We start from the raw sequence: 22,423 nt of genomic DNA, 5'->3' as shown, positions 1-22,423 counted from the left end.
CTCAGTTTGTGATTGGCTTCGTTTCCTGGGACGGCGGTGCCTGGTGGCCAATGAGAGGGCAGCCCCGGGGATCGGCGTCCAATGGGACCGGCGCGGGGGGCGGGCCCGGTGCGAAGCCAACGCGGCGGGACGGGAGCTGGCGGCGAAGCGGGGGGATGAGCGGGGAGCGGAGCCGGGAGATCCGCCGTGAGTGCGGGGCCGGGCCGGGATCTGGGGCGGTATCGGTGGGGCGGGGATGTGTGGGGCTGGGGTACTTGGGGAGGGGGGAATCGGGGTGTTTGGGGGGTAGGGGGTGAATGGGATGGGACAGGTGTGGATCTGAGGGGGTTGAGGTGGTGGGGATGTGTGGGGCTGGGGTACTTGGGGTGGGGCAGGGGGGAATCGGGGTGTTTGGGGGGTAGGGGGTGAATGGGATGGGACAGGTGGGGATCTGAGGGGGTTGAGGTGGTGGGGATGTGTGGGGCTGGGGTACTTGGGGTGGGGCAGGGGGGAATCGGGGTGTTTGGGGGGTAGGGGGTGAATGGGATGGGACAGGTGTGGATCTGAGGGGGTGGGGCGGTGGGTGGTATCGGTGGGGCGGAGATGTGTGGGGCTGGGGTACTTGGGGAGGGGGGATTGGAAGGGGTGGGGCAGGGGGGAATCGGGGTGTTTGGGGGGTAGGGGGTGAATGGGATGGGACAGGTGGGGATCTGAGGGGGTTGAGGTGGTGGGGATGTGTGGGGCTGGGGTACTTGGGGTGGGGCAGGGGGGAATCGGGGTGTTTGGGGGGTAGGGGGTGAATGGGATGGGACAGGTGTGGATCTGAGGGGGTGGGGCGGTGGGTGGTATCGGTGGGGCGGGGATGTGTGGGGCTGGGGTACTTGGGGAGGGGGGATTGGAAGGGGTGGGGCAGGGGGGAATCGGGGTGTTTGGGGGGTAGGGGGTGAATGGGATGGGACAGATGGGGATCTGAGGGGGTTGAGGTGGTGGGGATGTGTGGGGCTGGGGTATTTGGGGTGGGGCAGGGGGGAATCGGGGTGTTTGGGGGGTAGGGGGTGAATGGGATGGGACAGGTGTGGATCTGAGGGGGTGGGGCGGTGGGTGGTATCGGTGGGGCGGGGATGTGTGGGGCTGGGGTACTTGGGGAGGGGGGATTGGAAGGGGTGGGGCAGGGGGGAATCGGGGTGTTTGGGGGGTAGGGGGTGAATGGGATGGGACAGGTGTGGATCTGAGGGGGTGGGGCGGTGGGTGGTATCGGTGGGGCGGGGATGTGTGGGGCTGGGGTACTTGGGGAGGGGGGATTGGAAGGGGTGGGGCAGGGGGGAATCGGGGTGTTTGGGGGGTAGGGGGTGAATGGGATGGGACAGGTGGGGATCTGAGGGGGTTGAGGTGGTGGGGATGTGTGGGGCTGGGGTACTTGGGGAGGGGGGATTGGAAAGGATGGGGTAGGGGGCTGGGGGGGTGAATGGCATGGGACAGGTGGGGATCTGAGGGGGTGGGGCGGAGGGATGGGAGGGGGGTGTGGTGGGGCAGGGGGATGGGGAGTGAGTGGGCCGGGCGGGTGTGGATCTGAGGGGGTGGTATCGGTGGGGCGGGGATGTGTGGGGCTGGGGTACTTGGGGAGGGGGGATTGGAAGCGGTGGGGTGAGCAGTGGGTGGGGCAGGGGGAAATTGGGGTGTGTGGGGGGTGAATGGGGTGGGACAGGTGGGGATCTGAGGGGGTTGAGGTGGTGGGGATGTGTGGGGCCGGGTGTGGAGTGAGTTGGCTGGGCCGGGTGTGCATCTGAGGGGGTGCGGCAGTGTGTGGTATCAGAGGGGTGTGTGGTGGGGATGTGTGGGGTTGGGGTGCTTGCAGCGGGGGAATCTGAGCTGTGGGGCAGTGGTGTGTGGGATGGGTGGCATGGGGGCGGGAGGTGGTAGGGGTGGTAGGGGTGGTGGCTCGTGCAGGGAGGAATCGGGGTGTGTGGGGTGGGGGGAGATTGGAGGGGTGGGGAAGTTTGAGGCTGGGGTACTTGGGACAGGGGAATTGGAGCAGGGTGAGGTGGGGTTGTGTGAGCTGGGGCAGCGGGTGGGGCAGGAGAGAATGTGGGGAGAGTATTTGGGGGTGGACTCATTGAGCTGGGCCCTTGGGCTGGGGATTGGAGCTGGGTGGGGAGTGGGATAGGGGAGGGTGTCAGGTATTTGGAGTTGGGATCGTTGAGCTGGGCTCTTGGGCTGGGGCAATATTTTGGGTGGGGGGATTTAGGGTTGGGGTCCATAGTTGCCTATGTAAGACAAAGCCCCTAATATCATAGAATATCAGGGTTGGAAGGGACCTCAGGAGGTCATCTAGTCCAGCCCCCTGCTCAAAGCAGGACCAATCCCCAACTAAATCATCCCAGCCAGGGCTTTGTCAAGCCTGACCTTAAAAACTTCTAAGGAAGGAGATTCCACCACCTCCCTAGGGAACCCATTCCAGTGTTTCACCACCCTCCTACGGAAAAAGTTTTTCCTAATATCCAACCTAAACCTCCCCCACTGCAACTTGAGACTATTACTCCTCGTTCTGTCATCCATCCTCTTTGGAACCCCCTTTCAGGGAGTTGAAAGCAGCTATCAAATCCCCCCTCATTCTTCTCTTCCGCAGATTAAACAATCCCAGTTCCCTCAGACTCTCCTCATAACTCATGTGTTCCAGTCCCCTAATCATTTTTGTTGCCCTCCGCTGGACTCTTTCCAATTTTTCCACATCCTCCTTGTAGGGTGGGGTCCAAAACTGGACACAGTACTCCAGATGAGGCCTCACCAATGTCAAATAGAGGGGAATGATCACGTCCCTAGATCTGCTGGCAATGCCCCTGCTTATACATCCCAAAATGCCATTGGCCTTCTTGGCAACAAGGGCACACTGTTGACTCATATCCAGCTTCTCGTCCACTGTAACCCCTGGGTCCTGGATGGGGCAGTGAGTGGAACAGGCTGGGGGAGGGGTGGAGATGGGTGGTCTCCTAGGGTGGGGGGAGCCCTGGTGGGTTTGGAATTCTTGTCACTGGCACAGGGGTGTAGCTGGGACTGGTGGGGGAGCCAGATGTGAGAGGGCAGGGCAGGGCCTAGGAGCGGGGTCACAGGAGTTCACCCCCTGGGACTAGCCTGGGGGCCCTGCCCTTAGTTCTGGAGGGGTGGAGGGGTTGGCTGGGCCGGAGGGGGCCCCGGGCTCTGAGTGGGAAGAATGCATTGACAGAACCTGGGCTCAGCTCCTGGCCCTGACACCAACTTGCTGGGCTACCCTGGGCACGTCCTGTCCATCCTTCTCTGGGACTCAGCTCCCAGGGGCTGATGGTGCTTCCCCACCTGCAGGGAGTGCGCAGACAGGTTGGGGGTCATAGGAAAACTTGTCCATGGTGATTTGCTGCCCTGTGCTGGGCGCTCTCTTGGTGCCTAGTTAGGTGGCCAGTGACTGCGCCAGAGGGATTTGGTGCTAACAGGCTGCAGGGGCGTGACTGGTCGCTGATAGTTTTTCTCCTGCTGCCCCACAGAGCTCCAGAAGGCGAAAGACAAGGCCCAGAGGAGTGGGAACCTGAAGGAGGAAGCTGTCATTTGTAACCAGCTTGGGGAGATCTTGGCTAGACATGGTGAGTGGGTCCCAGGGCCCTGCTCCTGGTGGGTGAGGGTGGCCGGCTCGCTCCTGTCTGTCTCTGGTGGCTGAGGCTGACTTTGTGGGAGATAGGGTCTGGAGAGCCCTTTGCCCGTGCAGGTTTTGGGGCCCTGCCTCTGCGCCGTGCCCCCGCCCCCCCCCACCCCGAGTGTCGCATGCACAGGCCAGGGGTGAGATGGGATCTCTGCGCTAGGATCGGGGTCGGCCCCTCTCACACTGAAGCAGGTCGCTGGCCCATCTGCTCCCCTGTCTAGCCCTGCCGGTGCGTGCTGCCGCAGGAGAAGGCGGAAAGGCGGGTGGTGTGGTGCAGCGTGGGCAGAGGGGATTCCGTCTGTCCCCTGTGGGGAGCACAGTGTCCTGCAGCAGGATGTGCGATCGCCCCACTTCAGGGCCATCATTCCAAAGTTAGTCACTGTGAAGTTCTCTAGGCTGTTTTTTTGTCCCCGCTGCTCTGGTTATGTTTGTGGAGGCCTGTTAGGGGGCTTATTCCTTCACCCACTTACTTCCCTGGTCCTTCTCGCATGAACAGAGAGCAACAATACCCGAAGTCCGAAGGTGCAAACAATTCGATGTTTATTGGGGTGAACTTCCAGCAAGCTTAAATACAAGTTCCTTTTTTCCTTATTTTCGAATCCCAACTTACTTCCTGTTTGCCCCTAATTTATATAGTAATATTCTTAGCTATACCTTAACCAATCATTCTACTAACATTTAACTAACCAATCCTAACATGGATTAGCTAACCAATTATATCCCACCACCTTAATTAGTTTACACCCAGCAAAATTAATTATACAGCAGACAGAAGCAATCACAGAACCAGACAGAGACCATGCCAATAAACAATAGCAAAGTGGGAACTATAATGACAAAACAATACAGAAGTGAGGATTTCACAACTACATCTGTAAAGACATAAGAGTTTCCCAGCTGTGTCTATTGATAAGTGAGTTCTTACCAGACAGAAAACTATCAACCTCAATTTCCTTTTACAGCTTCTAGGCACTTCCCTTTCTCTGGAGGTGATAGGCACTATAAGGACAGGATTAAATTCCTAACAGCCCAATAGCACCTTATTTCAGTGTGACTAGTTTGGAATGTGAGGATGTGACCATTCACTTCCCAGCTTATGGCTGCCTCTGTCACTTAGCCAAAGGCCTTAGCCTAAGAACAGGGCCTCAGACTGTCACAGTAAGAGAAGGCCCTTACACTGGCAGACAGTGATTTTGATTCTTTCTTTTATACCTCTAACTAGCCAAGTGATAGGAATACACCTAAATTCTTAGAGTATAGGCCTTTACAGACAGGCCTGAATATCTATATCCTAACAAGGCCGGGCGGAGGAGGGCACCTGGTGCTGGGATGGCCCTTGGTTCCTGGGGAGTTAAGTCCAGAGGCTGGGACCAGCCCTGTGTCTGCCGCACAGCCGAACTTCTCCCTGCTGGTGGTGCCGGAGGAGCGGGGTTGGCGACCACGCTCTCCATCCTGGAGCTTTAGGCTCGTTTGGGTGCACTGGGCCCAGGTCAAGGAGCGCCTCGAAGATCAGGGCTGAGACGCTGAGCTGGGCTCTGTTGTCCGGGAAGCCAGCGGAGGACGGGCCTGAGGTGCTGGTGGAAGCCTGTGGCGCTGAGGAGATGCTGCAGCATTCTGTACTTGCTAGAGTTTCCTATGTGCTGAAGGCTTCGTGCCCAGGTGTGCCGCATTGCTGGAGCCCAGCGGAGAGTCAGTATAAGGCCAGGAGGGACAAGCACATTGTCTCATCTGGACACCAGCACCTGCCCGCTGACCCCAACAACCGAAACAAGGCCAGTGCACCACAGGAGGCTAGGCTGGTATGGGCAGAGAACAGGAGGGGCCAAGCAGCACCATGGCCCATATAATCCTGGCAAGTGACCCACACCCTCCAGAAGAAGGTGAAAACCCCACAGTGTCCCCGCCATTGTGACGGGTGGGGGGATTCCTTTCTGACCCACGTGTGGCGATCAGTCAGATCCGGAGCATGTGAGCGGGAGCAAGGCAGCCCAACCTTGTAGCACGAGACTCAAGGAGCTCTATTCGTTGGCTTAACGTGACAGTTAAAGGGCGACTGGATCAGTTGATAAGTACTTACATGGGGGGCACGTATTTAATACCAGGCTCTTCAGTCTCGCAGAGGAAGGTCTAATGGGATCCAGTGACTGGGTGTTGAAGCTAGACACATTCAGCCTGGAAATAAGGTGCACGTTTTTGACAGTGAGGGTCATTAACCACTGGACCAATTCCCCAAGGGGTGTGCCGGATTCTCCACCACTGCTCTGCTCTGGGAATGACTTGGGGGCAGGGCTCTGGCCTGTGTTACACAGGGGGTCAGCCTGTATGGTCACACTGGTCCCTACTGGCCTTGGAATCTATGACGAGGAGAGAGCCCCAACACCCCCCTCACCCCCCTCCGAATACATTGGGGGCTGGATAAAAATCCCTTCCTGTCCCCTGCAGATCACCAACGGAGACCCTGAAGCATGAGCATTAGGAACATAAGACAGAAACTGGAAGGATCCCCAGAGCTACCAAGCCTTGCCCCCATCATCACAAACAGCCCTCTCATACAATCACACTCATAATTTTAGGTTTCAGAGTAACAGCCGTGTTAGTCTGTATTCGCAAAAAGAAAAGGAGTACTTGTGGCACCTTAGAGACTAACCAATTTATTTGAGCATGAGCTTTCGTGAGCTACAGCTCACTTCATCGGATCCGATGACCCAGGGTGTTTGGGGGGTAGGGGGTGAATGGGATGGGACAGGTGGGGATCTTCATCGGATCCGATGAAGTGAGCTGTAGCTCACGAAAGCTCATGCTCAAATAAATTGGTTAGTCTCTAAGGTGCCACAAGTCCTCCTTTTCTTTTTACTCATAATTTTGCCCAGCTTGCTCTCAAACCTAACAAAGTTGTTTGTCCCCCACAACTCCTGGTGGGAGGTAGTTCCAGAACCTCCCTCCCCTTCACTGCCCACCTGAATTTATTCATAGCCATTTGTTCTCAGGCCAGCATTGTCCTTTAGCTTCCCTAGCTCTTCCCCCTCCCTGGGTTTACCTGCCCGGCGTGTTACCAGAGAGTAAGGAGATCCCCTCGGAGCCGCCTTTGTGCCACGCTAACCAAGCCAGGCTCTTCCAGTCGCCTCTCCTGAGCCAGGCCCTGCGTTCCTCTGACAAGCCGAGTCGCTCTTCTCTGCCCCTTGCCCAGTATGAATTCACCTTTCGTGGCCATGAAATTATACTCAGTATTCCAGATCCGCCCTTCCCAGTGCTTTGTACAGTGGCATGAACACTCCCCTCTCTCTACTGGAGAGACCTTGCCTGAGACAGCCTAGGATCACATTTGCCTGATTCATGGCTGCCTCATATTGGTGGCTCCTAGTCACCCTGTGACCAACCCACACACCCAGGTCTCTCTCCTCTTCTGTCACCTCCGGCTGATGAGCCCCCAGCTTGGAGCAGAAATTCTTACGATTAGACCTTAAGTCCATGACCTTGTCCTTTGTACAACTGAATTTCATCCCATTTCTTCTACTCCAGTCTTCAAGACCATCTAGATCTTCCCGTCTAATATTCTGATCCTTCTCCAGAATGACCATCCCTCCCGACTTCATATCATCAGCCAATTCCATTCACCTGCTTCTGCTTTTTGTACCATGGTCATTAATAAAAATCCAGACTAAAATTGGGCCCAAGACTGATCCTTGAGGAGCTCCACTTGGAGCCTCACAGTCTGATCATTCTCCTTTCAGCACAATCCGTTGCCTTTTCCCCTGAAGCCGGTTCCCTTCACCTTCCAGTCCTTGGGCTGAGCCCCATCTTCTCTAATTAAACTAATTTCTCATGTGGCACCGTGTCTAACACTTTCCTGCCATCCACGTGTATTAGATCTGCTGGGTTTCCCATAGCTAGAAAATCAGAGGTGACGAGGGTCATCTGCTCTCACATCCCCAATGCTGAGTACGCTTCAGATCGGAGCATCGGAGCCCTGAGAGCACACTTGCATCCCCAATGCTGAGTACACTTCAAATTGGCTCTCATCCGGGGCCAGGGTTAGTGTGTCTCCGGTTAGTGCCGTGGCTAATGAAGCAGGTGCTGCCTTTCCCACCTTGGGCAGCAGGTTTGCTTCCCCCTCACCCCGCCTCCTTTCTCTGCTCCCGGCAGGGCGCTATCGGGAAGCGCTGGAGGAGCACCGGCAGGAGCTGCGGCTCCTGGAGAGCGTGGAGGACGTTCTTGGCTGTGCCGTGGCCCACCGGAAGATTGGGGAACGCCTGGCCGAGCTGGAGAACTATGAAGCTGCACTGAAGGTAGGAGGGTGGGGAGCTGATCAGCCGCGGGGATCGGGACTCTCCAGGGAATGGGGATGAAAGCTGATTCCCCGGAGTTCAGCCCCCCTGAAGACTGCAGTGTGGGGGTGGTGAGGGTGCAGCGGGGCAGGGATGAGGGGGGAGAATAGCTGCAGAGGTTTAAAGGGGAACACTGGGGCACGTGGTGGTAACCTCTGAGCTGTCAGCCCCGGAGAGCCCAGTTCAGAGCCAGCCTGGATCCCCAGGGCTTGGGGGTCTCCGCTGAAACCCGCTCACAGTCCTGCCCCCTCAGCACCAGCGCCAGCACCTGGAGCTGGCCCGCGCCCTGTCCGACCACACCGAGCAGCAGAGGGCCTGGGCCACCATAGGCCGCACCTACATGTTCGTGGCTGAGAGCGGCCAGGCTGGCGAGGCGCTGCGGGAGGCGGAGCAGGCCTTCATGAAGAGCCTGGCCATCCTGGAGGAGAAGCTGGAAGGTGAGGGCCTGGTGGGCGTGCGGGGCTGGGAGCTGCGGGGCACAGAGCCGGGGCAGGGGCGTGCGGAAGGGCTGCCAGCTGGTGATTGGAGCGGCCACGGGAGGAAATGCCAGTTGGGTTCCCCTGTGACAGCCTGGCTGGGCAATCCCAGTACCCACACTTCACCCATTGTCCCTGCACCAGAGCTGGGATCCTCCCGGTCCCTGAGCTCCATCTCCTCCCTGAGGCACAAAGGGACAGAGCCTCGGGCTTTCGTCTGGCCTGCCAATCTCCTTGTGCCGGTTTGCAGGGCTCCGGCTGGAATCTGCAGGCCAGGCCCATGGCGCCAGCTGTTCCTAGTGCCTGTTTGACAACGAGGGATTGTGGGATATACAGGGGCACTTAGGGGACTTCCAGCCCTATCTGACCTCTGCGCCAGGGGTCAGGCAGGACTGCACCCTAGACTGTCCTGGCGCTCCCACCCCTTCCCTTGGGAGTTGATTCTGCCGGCGGATCCAGTCAGCCACAGGACTATGTTTCCTGGCATTCAGCCTGGCTCTTTGTGGCAATCTTGCTGTTCCTGGCCCCCTGGGCCCTGGAGCTCCTGCCTGGCAGATCTGGGTGGGTGAGGAGCAGGGACGTCCGGAGCCCGCTGGGTAACGGGCTGGCTCTGGGTGTCCCAGGGACGGTGCCGCAGCGGGAGCTGAGCGAGATGAGGGCCCGGCTTTATCTCAACCTGGGCTTGGTCTATGACAGCATGAAGGACCAGGCCAAGTGCAATTGCTACATCAAGAAGAGCATCTTCATCTCGGAGTAAGGCCCTGGCCCCTTTCTCGGGAGGGGTGGGGGGGAAGAGGAGAGGTCTCTGCAGCCCCACCGAAGGCCCCTTTCCTGGGGAAAGAGCTCGCACGTTTCCCCAGGATTCAGCCCAAAGCCCTGGCCCACCCTCCGTTCCTGCATGTGGCTGTTGGATGAGGGGGAGCCCGCTGGTTGCTGGGGCTAAGGGGTGTGGCGGGCCGGGTATGTGTGTATGGGGGGGCGTGACCCCGAGTCGTCCCTGGCCATGACCCCGCCCTCCCTCCAGGCAGACTCGCCTCTTCGAAGACCTGTACAGGGCCTACTTCAACCTGGGCAACATCCACCTGCGGGAGGGGCAGTACTCCAAGGCCATGCGCTGCCTGGAGCGGGCGCGGGACTGCGCCCACACCATGAAGGAGAGGTGCATGGAGAGCGAGTGCTGCACCAGCATCGCCCAGGTGAGTGTCACCAGCTGCTGGGAGGCAAAGGGGCAGCCCCCCCCCCGCCCCCCCACACCAGCGGGGCGTCCACTTTCTCCTGGGGTGGCTGTGAGCAATTGTACCTCCCTGGGGGCTCATCTGCCCTCCCCTTCTCTGAGCCTGGTGCCCCGGTGCCTTGCAGGTGCTCCTCAGCCTGGGGGACTTTGTGGCCGCCAGGCGCTCGCTGAAGAAGGCCTACGTGCTGGGCTCGCAGCAGCCCCAGCAGCGCGAGAGCATCCGCAGGAGCCTGCGATATGGTGAGCGCGCCAGAGCCGAGCTCCCTGAAACACGGAGCTCAGGGCCGGGCTGCAGGGATTGGGTGGGGGGGGATCCAGTCCCTGCAGCCGGCCTGGGGGGATCCCCTGGGGGAGGCTGGGGTGTCTGCTCCCCAGGGCTCAGCACTGAACTTTGCAAGACTGACTAGGGCAGGGAGCCCTGTGGCTCTGGGGGCTCAGCCCCAGAGGAGATTCTCGTCTGGACCACCTGGCTGTCAGTACCTGGCCCGGCCCAGCCCCTTCCCCTCCAAATCCCCTTCTGTGGCTTGTGGCCCATGGAGCAGTGCCCCCAGCACCAACCCCCTCCCCGCAGGCACGCTCAAGGAGAGGACTCGCAGCTGCTGGGGTGCAGGGTTCGAGGCTGGCACAGGCTCTTCCTCCCAGGGGGTGGCCTTCAGGGCTCCTGGTAAGTCCCTGACGTGGCCCCCCCATGTCACCATGGGGCACCTGCTTTCTGTGACTGAACCCAGAGCCAGCCCAGGTGGGTCTGGGAAGGAAGCTCAGCAGCTGCCCAGAGGATGGCCGGTGTCCCATAAGCCTGCGGGCTGGGTTGGGTGAGGGGGACCTTGCGGATCCCCTGCCTGCCCTGCACCCCTAGGGGACAAGAGCTGCTGGGAGGCCTGCCCAGGCCTGGCATCCTGAGCCCCCGGCGCATGCTGCTCACGCTGCCGGCCTCTCTTGCAGCCCTGATGGTGAGCCATCTGCAGGAGGCCCTGGAGGAGGCCGCGCCCGGCGACCTGCAGGCAGCCCTGGGCCTGTGCGAGCAGCTGGGGGACCTGTTCTCCAAGCACGGGGACTATCGCCGGGCTGTGGAGTTCTACGAAAGGCAGGTGAGTCAGGGGCTGCTCGGGCAGGGGGCAGGACAAGCTTGCCCCTAGGCTGTGGGGCCTGTGCCGGCGGGCATCCTGCATGGATAAGGGGCTCCCCCTTCCTCCCAGCCACTTCCGGGGTGCTGGTCTGGAGAGGGGCCATGCCAGCCACTCTAGATTCACGCACGGGGCGTGGGGTGTACGAGCCAGGGGAGTAAGCCCTGGGGCAGGGCGGGCTGGCCCTGGGCAAGGTTGGCTGTGTGGCTGGGCACCCGTGGGCAGAGCGCACAAGAGACCGTGTCTCTCCGGGCAGCTGCGTTACGCCGAGACCCTGCGGAGGCCTGAGCAGGAGCTGGCTGTGATCCACGTCTCCCTGGCTGCCACCTACGGGGACCTGAAGGAGCATGGCCGGGCCGTGCAGCACTACCAGGCGGAGCTGGTGCTGCGGCGTGGGAACCCGCTGGAGGTGAGAGGGGCAGCCTGGACTGTGCCCGGAGCCCTCAGTCCGTGGAGACAGACCCCCACCCAGGGGGAGGCCAGGTCGTGCTGGGCCCGGGTCCCCATTGGTATGTTAGGGGAAGCTTGGCTAGCAGGCAGAGCCTGGCTAGGGCCCCACGGAGCAGGGCAGGCAGAGGGGCCAGGATGTCACCTTTACCTGCCCCTGCTGGCGATGGCGGGTGGGCACACTGCCAGCGGAGCTCAGCCTCTGGCGGGCAAGGGAGGAGCCGGGGGACTGGACTGGTGCCGGCGGGCTGAGCCCAGCCCCTGACCCGTTGTCTCTGCGCCCCAGGAGGGGAAGACCTGGCTGAACATCGCCCTGGCCAGGGAGGAGGCCGGCGAAGGCTATGAGGCGCTGGAGTCCTGCTTCCGGAGCGCGCTGCAGTGTGCGGAGCGGGCCGGGGAGCCCAGGCTGCAGGTGACAGGGGGGAGGGCTCTGAGCTGCTCCCCAGCGCGGACTCCGGTGCTTGCCTGCAGCTGGCAGCGCCCCTCTCAAGGTCCTGCGAGCCGGGGAGTGAGCTGGGAATGGAACCCAGGAGTACTGCCTCCCAGTCCCCTGTCCTAACCACTGGACCTCACTGCTGGGGCCTGCTGCTGAATGTGTCACTTTCCAGCCCCCTTCCCCCACCCGACATGCAGCCCCTCCTGGCTGCCCCCGCTCCTCTCTGGCAGGTGCCCAGGAAGACTCCATTTAGCCCGCCTACCAGGGGACGCAGCTTCTCGCTTCGCCCGGGAGCCCAGGCTGTACCCAGCTGTACTCAGCATTGCAGAAGCCCTGGGGGGGGGGCGGTGGAGGGAAGGACGTGGGGTGCTGGGGCCCTGAGCTGAAATGCAGCCAGTGCAGCTGGGTCTAGACTCGTGGGGAGCCCCACCTAGCCAGCGTCCCCCCGGCCTCACCTATAGCCCTGCCTGCTGGGCTGGGCCAGGGCTGGGGGGTCTGGGAGCTGCCCCGACGGCCACTCACCGCAGCGCCCCCCAGCTGGGCCGGGCCAGGGCTTGGGGACCTGGGAGCGTCCCACTCCCAGCCAGAGCTCCTGCCTCCTCCCCTGGCCCCCCTTCTGGGGCAGGGTGATCAGCCCATCTCCCTTCGTCCCCCAGCGGCAAATCCTGCGGCACCTTCACCCCATTCAGCAGAAATGGGGGTGCCCCGAGGCCCCTGACACGCTGGCCAGGCTGCAGAGCCTGTGCCGCTCGCAGGGCTGGAGCGCAGCCGGGGACAGTGACGAGGAGGAGCTGGAGAGCAGCGAGCCCCTGGAGGAGAGCGACCTGGAGCTGTCTGAGAGCGGTGAGTGGGCGGGGGAGGGGAGAGGGGGCAGGGGGATTCCTGGGGACCCTGGAGTCGAGTCCTGGCAAGTGAGCTGGGTGGGAATGTGGTGGGCGGGGCTGTATCCCCGTATGTGCCTTGCCTGGCATGTGGGGCCCCATGTCTGCAGGGTGGGGGGCTGTATTGTAGCCAGCTCCCCCGGCTCCGGCCCTTCCCCCACCCAGCACAGCGGTACCTCACCCGGGCCTGTGTGTTCCAGATGGGGAGGAAGAAGACCTGGACGGCTACAACAAGAGCGTGCCCGGCCGGCGCAGGATCACCAAGGTGAGGCCGGGGCCTGGGCGCAGCATTCTCACCCTGGGAGACTAATCGGGGGTCGGGCTGAGACCCTGCAGGGCTCATCCCGGGCAAGGGCTGGATTGCGGGTGGGGGCGGGGCTGCGTGGAGGTTGGCGATGATGGGGATTTGATCTGGGGCCCCCTGGGCAGTTCTGATCCTGGTGCTTCCCTCACCCCCCATACCCCTTCAGTGGAACCGGCGGAATGACCGAGGCGAGACCCCACTGCACCGAGCTTGCATCGATGGGAACCTGCGCCGGGTCCAGTTCTTCCTGGAGCAGGTAGGAAACAGTCCCCGGCTCTCAGGCACCGGCCCCAGCAGGCCCCTTCCCTGTCGCCCCGCAGCTTCTGGGGTGGTGCGGGTGGCTGGGGAGTTGGCTGGCCCTGCAGAGCCCCTTCATCAGAACATAAGAACAGCCATACTGGGTCAGACCCAAGGTCCATCTAGCCCAGGATCCTGTCCTCTGACAGTGGCCAGTGCCGGGTGCCCCAGAGGGAATGAACAGAATCATCAAGTGATCCATCCCCTGTCGCCCGTTCCCGGCTTCTGGCAAACAGAGGCTCGGGACACCATCCCTGCCCATCCTGGCTAATAGCCATTGACGGACCTATCCTCCATGAATCTATCTAGCTCCCTTTTGAACCCCGTTATAGTCTTGGCCTTCTCAACATTCTCTGGCAAGGAGTTCCACAGGTTGACAGTGTGTTTCGTGAAAAAATACTTTCTTGTTTTAAACCTGCTACCTATTAATTTCATTTGGTGACCCCTTGTTCTTGTGTTATGAGAAGGAGTAAATAACACTTCCTTCTTTACTTTCTCCACACCAGCAGTGGGCACGTTTTAGCAAGGGCTGAAGGGATCCCGCTGGCGATGGAAGCGCTGGGATTGGTGGGTGGTCCCGGGGGGTGGGCAGGTGCATTGGGGGGAAGGGGTTTCACAGCTCTCCCCATCAGGACTTCTGGCCTCAGTGTAACCCCCATGCCTGTTTTCATGTCTCTTCCTTCCTGGTGCCAGGGTCACCCTCTGAACCCGCGGGATTACTGCGGCTGGACCCCCCTGCATGAGGCCTGCAACCATGGGCACCTGGGTGAGTGAGGGGGGGCAGTGAAGTCTGGGGCAGGGAGCCAGAGGGGCCATGTCACTGCTGCCTGGCACTAACTGCTGGCTCCTGTGCCCAGAGATCGTCCGGCTGCTGCTGGAGCGTGGCGCCTCCATCGATGACCCTGGGGGGCCGGGCTGTGAGGGGATCACCCCCCTGCACGACGCCCTCAACTGCGGCCACTTCGAGGTGGCGGAGCTGCTGCTCCAGAGGGGTGCGTCGGCGGTGCTGAGGAACGCCAAGGTGAGGGCAGGGGCTGGGCTGGGCTGGGCGCACCCCGCCTAGCTGCAGGGTATATGTGTGGGGGAGTGCCCTGGCTCCTGGGGCCAGGCTGGCAGCAGTGTCGCCCTGAGGCCCTGCCTGCAGTGGTGCCCATGGCCTATGTCTCGCCCCGCGCAGGGCCTGAGCCCGCTGGGCACCCTCCAGGAGTGGGTGAGGATGTACGGCAAGGACCTGGACCAGGAGACACGCCGGCGCTGCCGAGCCATGGAGCGGCTGCTCAGGGAGGCCGTGGCAGGGCGAGGTGAGGCCAGACTGGTCGGGGAGTGAAGCTGAGGGGCGTCTCCAAGGGGCAGCATTGGGTGGGCCCCGGCCCCGGTCCCGGCCCTGGCCCCGGCTTGCTCTTTCATTTTCACCGGGTGCCCTGGCTTCTCTGCTGAGCCCTCAGTGCAGCTCCCAGACCCACTGGCAGGGGGTGGGCTGGAGTCCCCTGCCCCTGTCGTCCTGGGGAGCGCGTCTAGCCTGGTACCAGGGGCTGCCTTTCCCCCTCCCCGTCTCCCTGCTGTGCTCTGCAGCCCCTTGCTCTCGGGGTGTTTGGCCCTGGATCTGGGGGCCATGGGCCCAGCTCACGGGGTCTCTTGTCGCCCCCACAGCACCTGATGCAGCCCTGCCCCCCCGGGACATTCTGCACAGCCAGCTGTTTGATGCTGAGCTCTCGGAGCCTCTAACGCTGCGCCCCTCTGCTCCGGCCCCACAGCCCCGGAGCGGGGGCCCCTCCAAGGAGCCCCCTGTGCCCTGCGGGCTCCCCAGTCAGCATAGTGGGAAGGGGTCAGAGCGCAGGGCCGAGCAGGACGACTGCATGACCCCACTCCGGCCCGTCAAGAAGAGGCAGCGGCTCCTGGGCCAGAGGGAGGATTGCCGGACACCGGGGTTCCTGGTGCAGGAGGAGCCTGAGCTGCCCACCCGTGGTGGTGGCCAGGCGGAGTATGAAGCAGCCATCCGTAGCGTGGGCAGTGCCCAGTCCTGCCTGGGCACAGAGCCGGTGCCATCCAAGACCCCTGCGAGACCGGCCCTGATCCCAGCAGACGAGTACGTGGGGGACGACTGGCTGGAGGATGACCTGAGGGCGAGCCGCGAGCCCCGCAAGAGGAGCCGCTGGGGCCAGGGGGAGTCGGGCTCGGACTCTGGAGACGCCACAGGGCCCGAGAGCGACAGCGGGGCCCCCCCCCAAAGGAGGAGGGTCCGGCAGAGCCGCCTCACCCAGATTGTGGACAGAACAGTGCTGGGCCGATCCCGCGGAGGCTGCGCCCTGGGGGCCCCAGAGACCGCTGCCGGCCTGAGGCCCACGGACAGCAGCCGAGCCAATGGCCTGAGAGGCAGTGGAGAGGCCCCGCAGGTGAGGCGCCCGGGGTGTCGGGCTCACAGTGAGGAGGGCGTGGGGTACCCTTGGGGTGTCCTGTGTGCCTTGACTCCACTCTCCTGTCCCCAGCTCCCTTCGCTGTCTGCAGCCCCCGCTCGGCCGCCCGCCATTCGAGTGCGTGTCCGGGTCCAGGACAACGTCTTCCTTATCCCCGTGCCCCACAGGTGAGAGCTGGCTCGTGGCCTTCATCCCGGTGTGGCCCAGTGCCCCTGGACCTCCACCCCAGGCCTCCTGGGCAGGGGGGCAGGTGGAGTCCTGCCCCCTACAGGTCAAGTGTGAAGCAGCATTAGCAGCACCCTCCAAGGGGTCTGGCTCCTAGGCAGCTGCTGGGGCCCATCCCCCTGGGCGAGGGGTTGGCCAAGGGGGTCAGGTGCTCAGGGTAACACTGCTCTGAGTAGGACGTGATCCCCCTCACAGCCACTGGGGAGCGGGGCGGGGTGGTGCCTGCGGGGCCTAGTTCCGGCTGAGGACCGGTGGCCTGTAGGGGACGCTCCGCCTCAGCCCCTCCCGTCCCTTGCAGCAGCAGCGAGAGCCGCCCGGTGGCGTGGCTGGCAGAGCAGGCAGCCCAGCGCCATTACCAGACGTGTGGCCTGCTGCCACAGCTCACCCTCAAGAAGGAGGGGGCTCTGCTGGCGCCCCAGGACCTCATCGTGGATGTGCTGCAGAGCAACGAGGAGGTGAGTGGGGGGCGTCCGAGCCAGCGTGGGCACCTCCTGGGTCGAGCCCACGTAGCTCCCCCGCAGGCTGCCGAGGGGGTCGTAGTGGGGCCCGTCACCGTGGCGTCTGGGCCCCGGCTACTTGGTGCAGAGGACTGGGAGTCTGGACACCTGGGTTCAGTGCCCATCCTGTGCCAATTGGACTCTCCTCTCCCTTGCAGGTGTTTGCAGAGGTGCAGTCCTGGGACCTGCCCCCGCTCGCCGACCGGTACAGGAAGGCCTGTCGCAGCCTGGCCGTGGGTAAGAGGCTGCCTTGGGGACCTTGCTGGCCCTGCTCTGGGTGGGCGCTGGAACCATCGGGCACAGAGGGATCCAGGTCTTGCTGGGTTTTGTAGGGCCCTGGGGCGGTCAGAGCACCCCCTTCCCCCTGTGTGTGGGATTACATTCTGGGGGGTAGAGTGGGAAGGACAGTCCTGGGGTCAGGGCGCCAGCCTGGGATTGGGACCCTGCTCTGCAACAGCCTCCCTGTGGGGTCTTGGGCAAGTCCCTCAGTCTCTGGGCCTCTGGCTCTGGCTGTGGAAGGGGGTTGGAGGCAGATCTCCAGCCCCACGGCCGTGCGACATGCCAGAGAAAGGCCAGTTCAGAACTTACTGAAGGGCACTCGGTGCTCTTGAGCCCTGGGGAGCTGGGCTTGGCCCGAGGGGCCATTAGTCATGGCCGACTCCTGTGCAGCGCTGGGGGCGTTCTCCCCCTGGCTGTGGCTCCAGCCTCCAGCTGTCAAGGACCCTCAGCAGCAGTTCAGGTCCTCCGGTGCCCCAGTGGGCCTGGGGCGACCTGCCCTCACCTGCCCTGTCTCCGCGTTGCAGGCGAGCACCGGCTGCTGCTGAAGATCATGGAGCTGCAGGAGTCGGGCCCCTCGTTCAGCGCCTGCGGCCTCTCGCTGCGCCAGCCCCACCTCGCCCCACTCCTGCGTGCCCTCAAACTGCAGACCTCCATCCGGCACCTGCGGCTGGCTGGGAACGGCCTGGCCGATGGCCTGGCCACTGAGCTGCTGGCCACGCTGGGCACTATGCCCAGCCTGACCCTCCTCGACCTGTCAGCCAACCAGCTTGGGGCCGAGGGGCTCCGCACGCTGGCAGCAGGGCTGCCCACCCAGACGGCCTTTCAGGTAGGGCTGGGAGCATGTCCAGCATCCTCTCCCCCTGCCCCAAGACTGGGCAGGGAGTGCGTGGTGCATCCAGCCCAGGTGTGGAAGAGACCCTGGCCTCACGCCTGAGCCCTAGAGCCACAAGCAGGGGCTGGGGACCCCCAAGCTTCCCTCCCTGAGCTCCAGGGCGAGCCCTCCCAGGCTATGGCTGTTGTGCCCCAGCTGAGTTGGCACAAAGGGCCCCCAATGACCCCTGCCAGGTCCAGAGCTGGCTCTACCCCAGGGCTGCCCTGATCAGTACCAGGTGCTGCACTCGTCCTGCAGGCCCTGGATCTAGGGAAGGGGAAACTGCGTCCCTCCTGCTGCCGGGGAGTCTGCCCCTAGGGCCCTGGCGGCGAGGCACTGGGGGTCACTTAGGAAAGGAGGCCCACATGGGGGGCTCTGCTCCCACTGTCGCTTCTCCCCCTGTGCCCCTCACCATCAGGTTGGTGCAGCCCCCTGCCCGTCTGATGGCACTGGATGTGCAGGGCAGACCCCAGAGGGTTGGGGGTGACCCCCCTGTCCACCCAGCAGCGCTGACTCCTGCCCCCCATCCTGCCAGAGCCTGGAAGAGTTGGATCTCAGCCTGAACCCCCTGGGAGATGGCAGCTCCCAGGCGCTGGCCTGCCTGGTTCAGGCCTGCCCCGTCCTGACCACGCTCCGACTAAAAGCCTGCGGCTTCACTGGGGCTTTCCTGCAGCACCACCGCCTACTGCTGGCCAATGGTCTGAAAGGTACGTGTCCCCCTGAGCAGGGAAGGGCACTGGCCACGTGGCAGAGATCACTGATAGCCTCCTTGTGCACGATTGCAGAGGCATCTCTCGGCTAGGGACCCCTATGAGTCCCCAGAGGGACCGGGGGGAGGGCGAACAGCTCTCAGCTCGGGGGTCGAGTACGGTTCTGCTCATGGAGAGAGTCCTGATCACTGTCCAATCCCAGCCCAGCTCTGCTGATGCCCCTCAATCCTGCCCCATAGCTCCCCGCGATCCAGCCCTGGGTCCCCCACCTCTGCCAACGCCCCTCAGCCCTGCCGCACAGCTCCCTGCTCTGCTGTTCTCTCCCAGTCCTGGTCTGTCTGGTACATAAGTTTTGCGTTACGCAGCTGCGGACAGGGCCTCAGGTGAGCTCCCCAACTCCCTTCCCTTGCTCCCGCGGCTGCAGGCTCACTGTTAGCTCGCTGTCTCTCCCTGGCCCAGGCGCTGTGCACCTGAAGACCCTCGCGGTGTCCCACAATGCCCTGGGCTCCACTGGCCTGGAGCTGCTGCTCAGGAGCCTGCCCTGTGCCACCCTTAGCCAGCTGGAGATCGACTCAGTGGCTGCCCGGCTGGAGGAGCCTCTCATGGATCCAGTGGTCAGGTACCTGATGCAGGTAATGGGCCCCAGGCGGGGTGCAGGGGCAGCTTGGGGGGAATCCTGCTGTAATCCTTTACTGGCTCCAGGAATTGCAGGAGTATTGCTCGTGGTAAGAACATGGCTCCGGCCACTGACCTCAGCCCCTGCGCTGCAAAGAGACAAGGTCCTTCCTCGGGAGCGTGACCATCCGGTGCTCCTGGTTCTGCTTCTCCCAGGTTCTCTGGGGAATCTCAGGCGTTCAGCGGCTCCAGGCCCTTGCTTGAAAGAAGGGTTTCGCCTCTGCCCCGTTCAGCTGGGGTGTGGCTTTGGGATCAGTTCCCCTCTGTTCCCTTCCAGGAGGGATGTGCTCTCACCCACCTGACTGTGTCCGGGAACCACCTGAGTGACGAGGCTGTCGAGGAGCTGGCCAGGTAAAGGGCAGTGCTGGAGTCTCTGGGCCTGGGGGTTTGTTGGGGGGGGAGGGGGGCAGATGGTTGTGGGGTATGGGTGTGCTGCTGACTGTGAGGGGCTGTGATGTGGAGCTGAACTGGGAGCCTGAACTTCATCCTGCCGGGTCCTACCTGGAAGTGACCCCCCCAGATCTCCTCCTGCCGGGCCCATCCCTTGGTGATGGGGGCCAAGAGTGGGCAGGGCTGCTGTATAGTAATGCTTTGTTCGATGTCTAGTTGGCAGCCAGTATCAAGTGGAGTGCCCCAGAGCTCAGTCCTGGGGCCGGTTGTGTTCAACATTTTCATTAATGATCTGGAGGATGGCATGGATTGCACCCTCAGCAAGTTCACAGATGACTCTAAACTGGGAGGAGAGGTAGATTCGCTGGAGGGTAGGGATAGGATACAGAGGGACCTAGACAAATTAGAGGATTGGGCCAAAAGAAATCTGATGAGGTTCCACAAGGACAAGTGCAGAGTCCTGCACTTAGGACTGAAGAACCCCAGGAACTGCAGCCAGACTAGGGACCGAATGGCTCAGCAGCAGTTCTGCAGAAAAGGACCTGGGGATTACAGTGGACGAGAAGCTGGATATGAGTCAGCAGTGTGCCCTTCTTGCCAAGAAGGCTAACGGCATGTTGGGCTGCATTAGTAGGAGCATTGCCAGCAGATCAAAGGACGTGATTATTCCCCTCTATTCGGCACTGGTGAGGCCACATCTGGAGTACTGTCCAGTTCTGGGCCCCCCACTACAGAAGGGATGTGGACAAATTGGAGAGTCCAGCGGAGGGCAACGAAAATGATCAGGGGACTGGAACACATGACTTATGAGGAGAGGCTGAGGGAACTGGGATTGTTTAGTCTGCAGAAGAGAAGAGTGGGGGGATTTGATAGCAGCCTTCAACTACGTGAAGGGGGGTTCCCAAGAGGATGGAGCTTGGCTGTTCTCAGTGGTGGCAGATGACAGAACAAGAAGAAATGGTCTCAAGTTGCAGTGGGGGAAGGTCTAGGTTGGATATTAGAAAAAACTTTTTCACTAGGAGGGTGGTGAAGCACTGGAATGGGTTCCCTAGGGAGGTGGTGGAATCTCCATCCTTGGAGGCTTTTAAGGTCAGGCTTGACAAAGCCCTGGCTAGGATGATTTAGTTGGGGTTGGTCCTGCTTTGAGCAGGGGTTTAGACTAGATGACCTCCTGAGGTCTCTTCCAACCCTGATATTCTAAGATTATGGGTGGGAAGAGTGAGGCCGGGGGCTGTTTGACTCAATTCTTCCCTGTTGGTTCCAGGTGCCTCCTGGTGTGTCCACCTTTAGTCTCACTGGATTTGTCTGCAAACCCCGGGATCACCATTGTGGGCTTGCGGATGCTGCTATCAGCCCTGGGGGAGAGGAACCAGGGGCTCCGCTCCCTCAGCCTGGCAGGTGAGGGTGAAAAGGGCTTGGAGATCCCCAGGTCACTGGTGGGGGTCTAGTGAAGGGTCCTGCTTCCCAGTCCCTGGCCCTAAGAGAAGTGCTGGGGCAGGGGGAGAAATGCAGTCCCTGCTGGGCCTGTCATAAGACTGACCCTGGGCAGGGGGCTGCGAGCACCAGGACTGGGGTGGGGTGGAGTTAGCTCTAGAGCCAGCCTAGGTCACAAGTGCCACATCTCCCTGCCTACCTGGGGGATTCCCAGAGCGCCCAGCAGCCGGGGAGTGACCTGGCTGAGCCCTGGGGGATGGCAAAGCCACCCGCTGGTGTGGCCCAGGTACTCCTCTCTTGGTGGTGCACAGAGGGGAGCAGGTCAGACAGACGCAGCAGCTGAGCTGGGGGGTCCAGGACTGGAATAGCTGGGGGCTGCAGCTGATAAAGGGCATGGGCAGAGCTCAGGAAGGGACCACGGGGATCACCTAGCCTGACATCCCTTTCCCTGGGTCCCGCATTCCCTACGCTGGCACAATGGCCTCTTCCCTTCCTGCAGGCTGCAGCGTGCAAGGCCCACTGGACAGCACCACGTGGGCCCGGCTCTCTGCCAACGTGCGCGAGTTGCGACTCTGCAGCCAGCAGCTGAGCAGGAGCGACCAGCGGGGCGTGGGCGAGTCCTGGCGTGGCCCCGCGGGCACCTCTCTGTGCGCAGTCACTCGGCACCACAAGCTGTTCTGCAAGAGCGTGTGACGGGACCTGCTGCCCACTGCTGTATAGATCCCTCAGGGCCTGCTTGACTCCTTCCTCAGCCATCCCTGGAACTGCAGAGCTAGGGGGCATTCTGGAGGTCGGTCCTCCTGGGAGGCAGTGGCCATTGGCAGAGGGGGTGTCTGGCGGTAGGAGGAAGCAAGCACTGGCTGGCCTATGCCAGCAGCTGTTCTGCACTCAGCCCTGGCCCATGGGGAGAGGGTGCAGGGCCCTGGCTGCTGGCGCTTATCCTGCCATCTCCAGGTGCTTGGGGCTCTTTAGCTTTGCCCCGCCTGGCACCTCTGCAAGGTGAGAAGGGAGTGTTGGTACCATCTTATCCAAAGGAGGCAGGATGCCAGACACTGCGATCAGTGGAACTCCCTCCAGAACCGTCCACACCCTGGGGATTGCTCAGCTCTGGATCGACAGCCTCTGCTGTGGCCAAAGGAGGCAGCGAGTTACCTGGCCCGCACTGCTCACAGAGCGATGGTGGGAATTCCTAGTGCGCTGCTTGAGAGATCACTTACAGTCCCAGCACCCCCATACCTGGGGGTGGCTTGTGTTTTCTTGGCACAGCAACTGCCCTGGAGCAAGTTCTGAAGGTCACTGAGGCCCTGGGGCAGAAGGGTCTCCCCCCTCCATTGCCCTGGGAGCCTGACTCAGAGTGGGGGTGGGGAGTGGGGTGTATTTTATTTGTCCTATAATAATCTTTCTGTAATCCAGTCCTGCAGGGGGAGGTATTCACATCCTCCCCAGGCTGTAGGGGTTCTGGCCCCACCCTTCCAGTGGCCACTTGGGCTAGTTCAGACATTACAGGTTATTTATTGACTGTCGGGTGCTTTTCCTGGGAGCACAAGGCTTGCTGCTCGTGGCCCCAGGGGCATCAGTTAACCATGGTAAATAAAGTGCTGCATTCCACCAGCTCTGGCCTTGGCTGCTCTTCTCACAACTCTCCCCACAAGCTGTGCCACAGACGTGGTTGTGGCTCTCCCCCCCTCCACAAGGCCAGCTGCTTTATCTACTGCCAGAGCAGCACCATGTGAGGCTGGCCAGGGTTCTCCCTCTCCC

At 61.9% G+C, this 22,423-nt stretch overlaps 1 protein-coding gene across 7 annotated transcripts; it reads left to right on the top strand.

Moving 5' to 3' along the window:
• Positions 1-103: 103 nt before the first annotated feature.
• Positions 104-22,273, top strand: TONSL (tonsoku like, DNA repair protein). Of its 7 annotated transcripts, none has more exons than XM_073329887.1 (26): positions 104-186; positions 3,495-3,590; positions 7,790-7,932; positions 8,225-8,408; positions 9,071-9,200; positions 9,472-9,643; positions 9,807-9,921; positions 10,624-10,769; positions 11,062-11,214; positions 11,539-11,664; positions 12,345-12,531; positions 12,770-12,834; positions 13,040-13,129; positions 13,864-13,936; positions 14,028-14,191; positions 14,348-14,471; positions 14,821-15,563; positions 15,657-15,751; positions 16,111-16,264; positions 16,465-16,543; positions 17,110-17,411; positions 17,992-18,163; positions 18,626-18,798; positions 19,119-19,192; positions 20,496-20,629; positions 21,165-22,273. In XM_073329887.1, exons 1-26 carry the CDS (start codon positions 156-158, stop codon positions 21,356-21,358), a joined length of 4,119 nt encoding a protein of 1,372 aa, XP_073185988.1. In that variant the 5' UTR covers positions 104-155; the 3' UTR covers positions 21,359-22,273. The 7 variants fall into 7 exon arrangements, 6 of the variants coding, with proteins under 6 accessions (XP_073185988.1, XP_073185987.1, XP_073185989.1 ...); XM_073329886.1 differs by having other exon boundaries at positions 16,108-16,264; XM_073329888.1 differs by lacking the exon at positions 21,165-22,273 and having other exon boundaries at positions 16,108-16,264; positions 18,626-18,785; positions 20,496-20,582.
• The last annotated feature ends 150 nt before the right edge of the window (positions 22,274-22,423 follow it).

Source organism: Lepidochelys kempii, chromosome 2 (assembly GCF_965140265.1).
Source record: "Lepidochelys kempii isolate rLepKem1 chromosome 2, rLepKem1.hap2, whole genome shotgun sequence".
NCBI classification, from domain to species: Eukaryota; Metazoa; Chordata; order Testudines; family Cheloniidae; genus Lepidochelys; species Lepidochelys kempii.
Note: the sequence above shows the minus strand (reverse complement) of the source record. Positions and strands in the feature narration are given on the sequence as shown.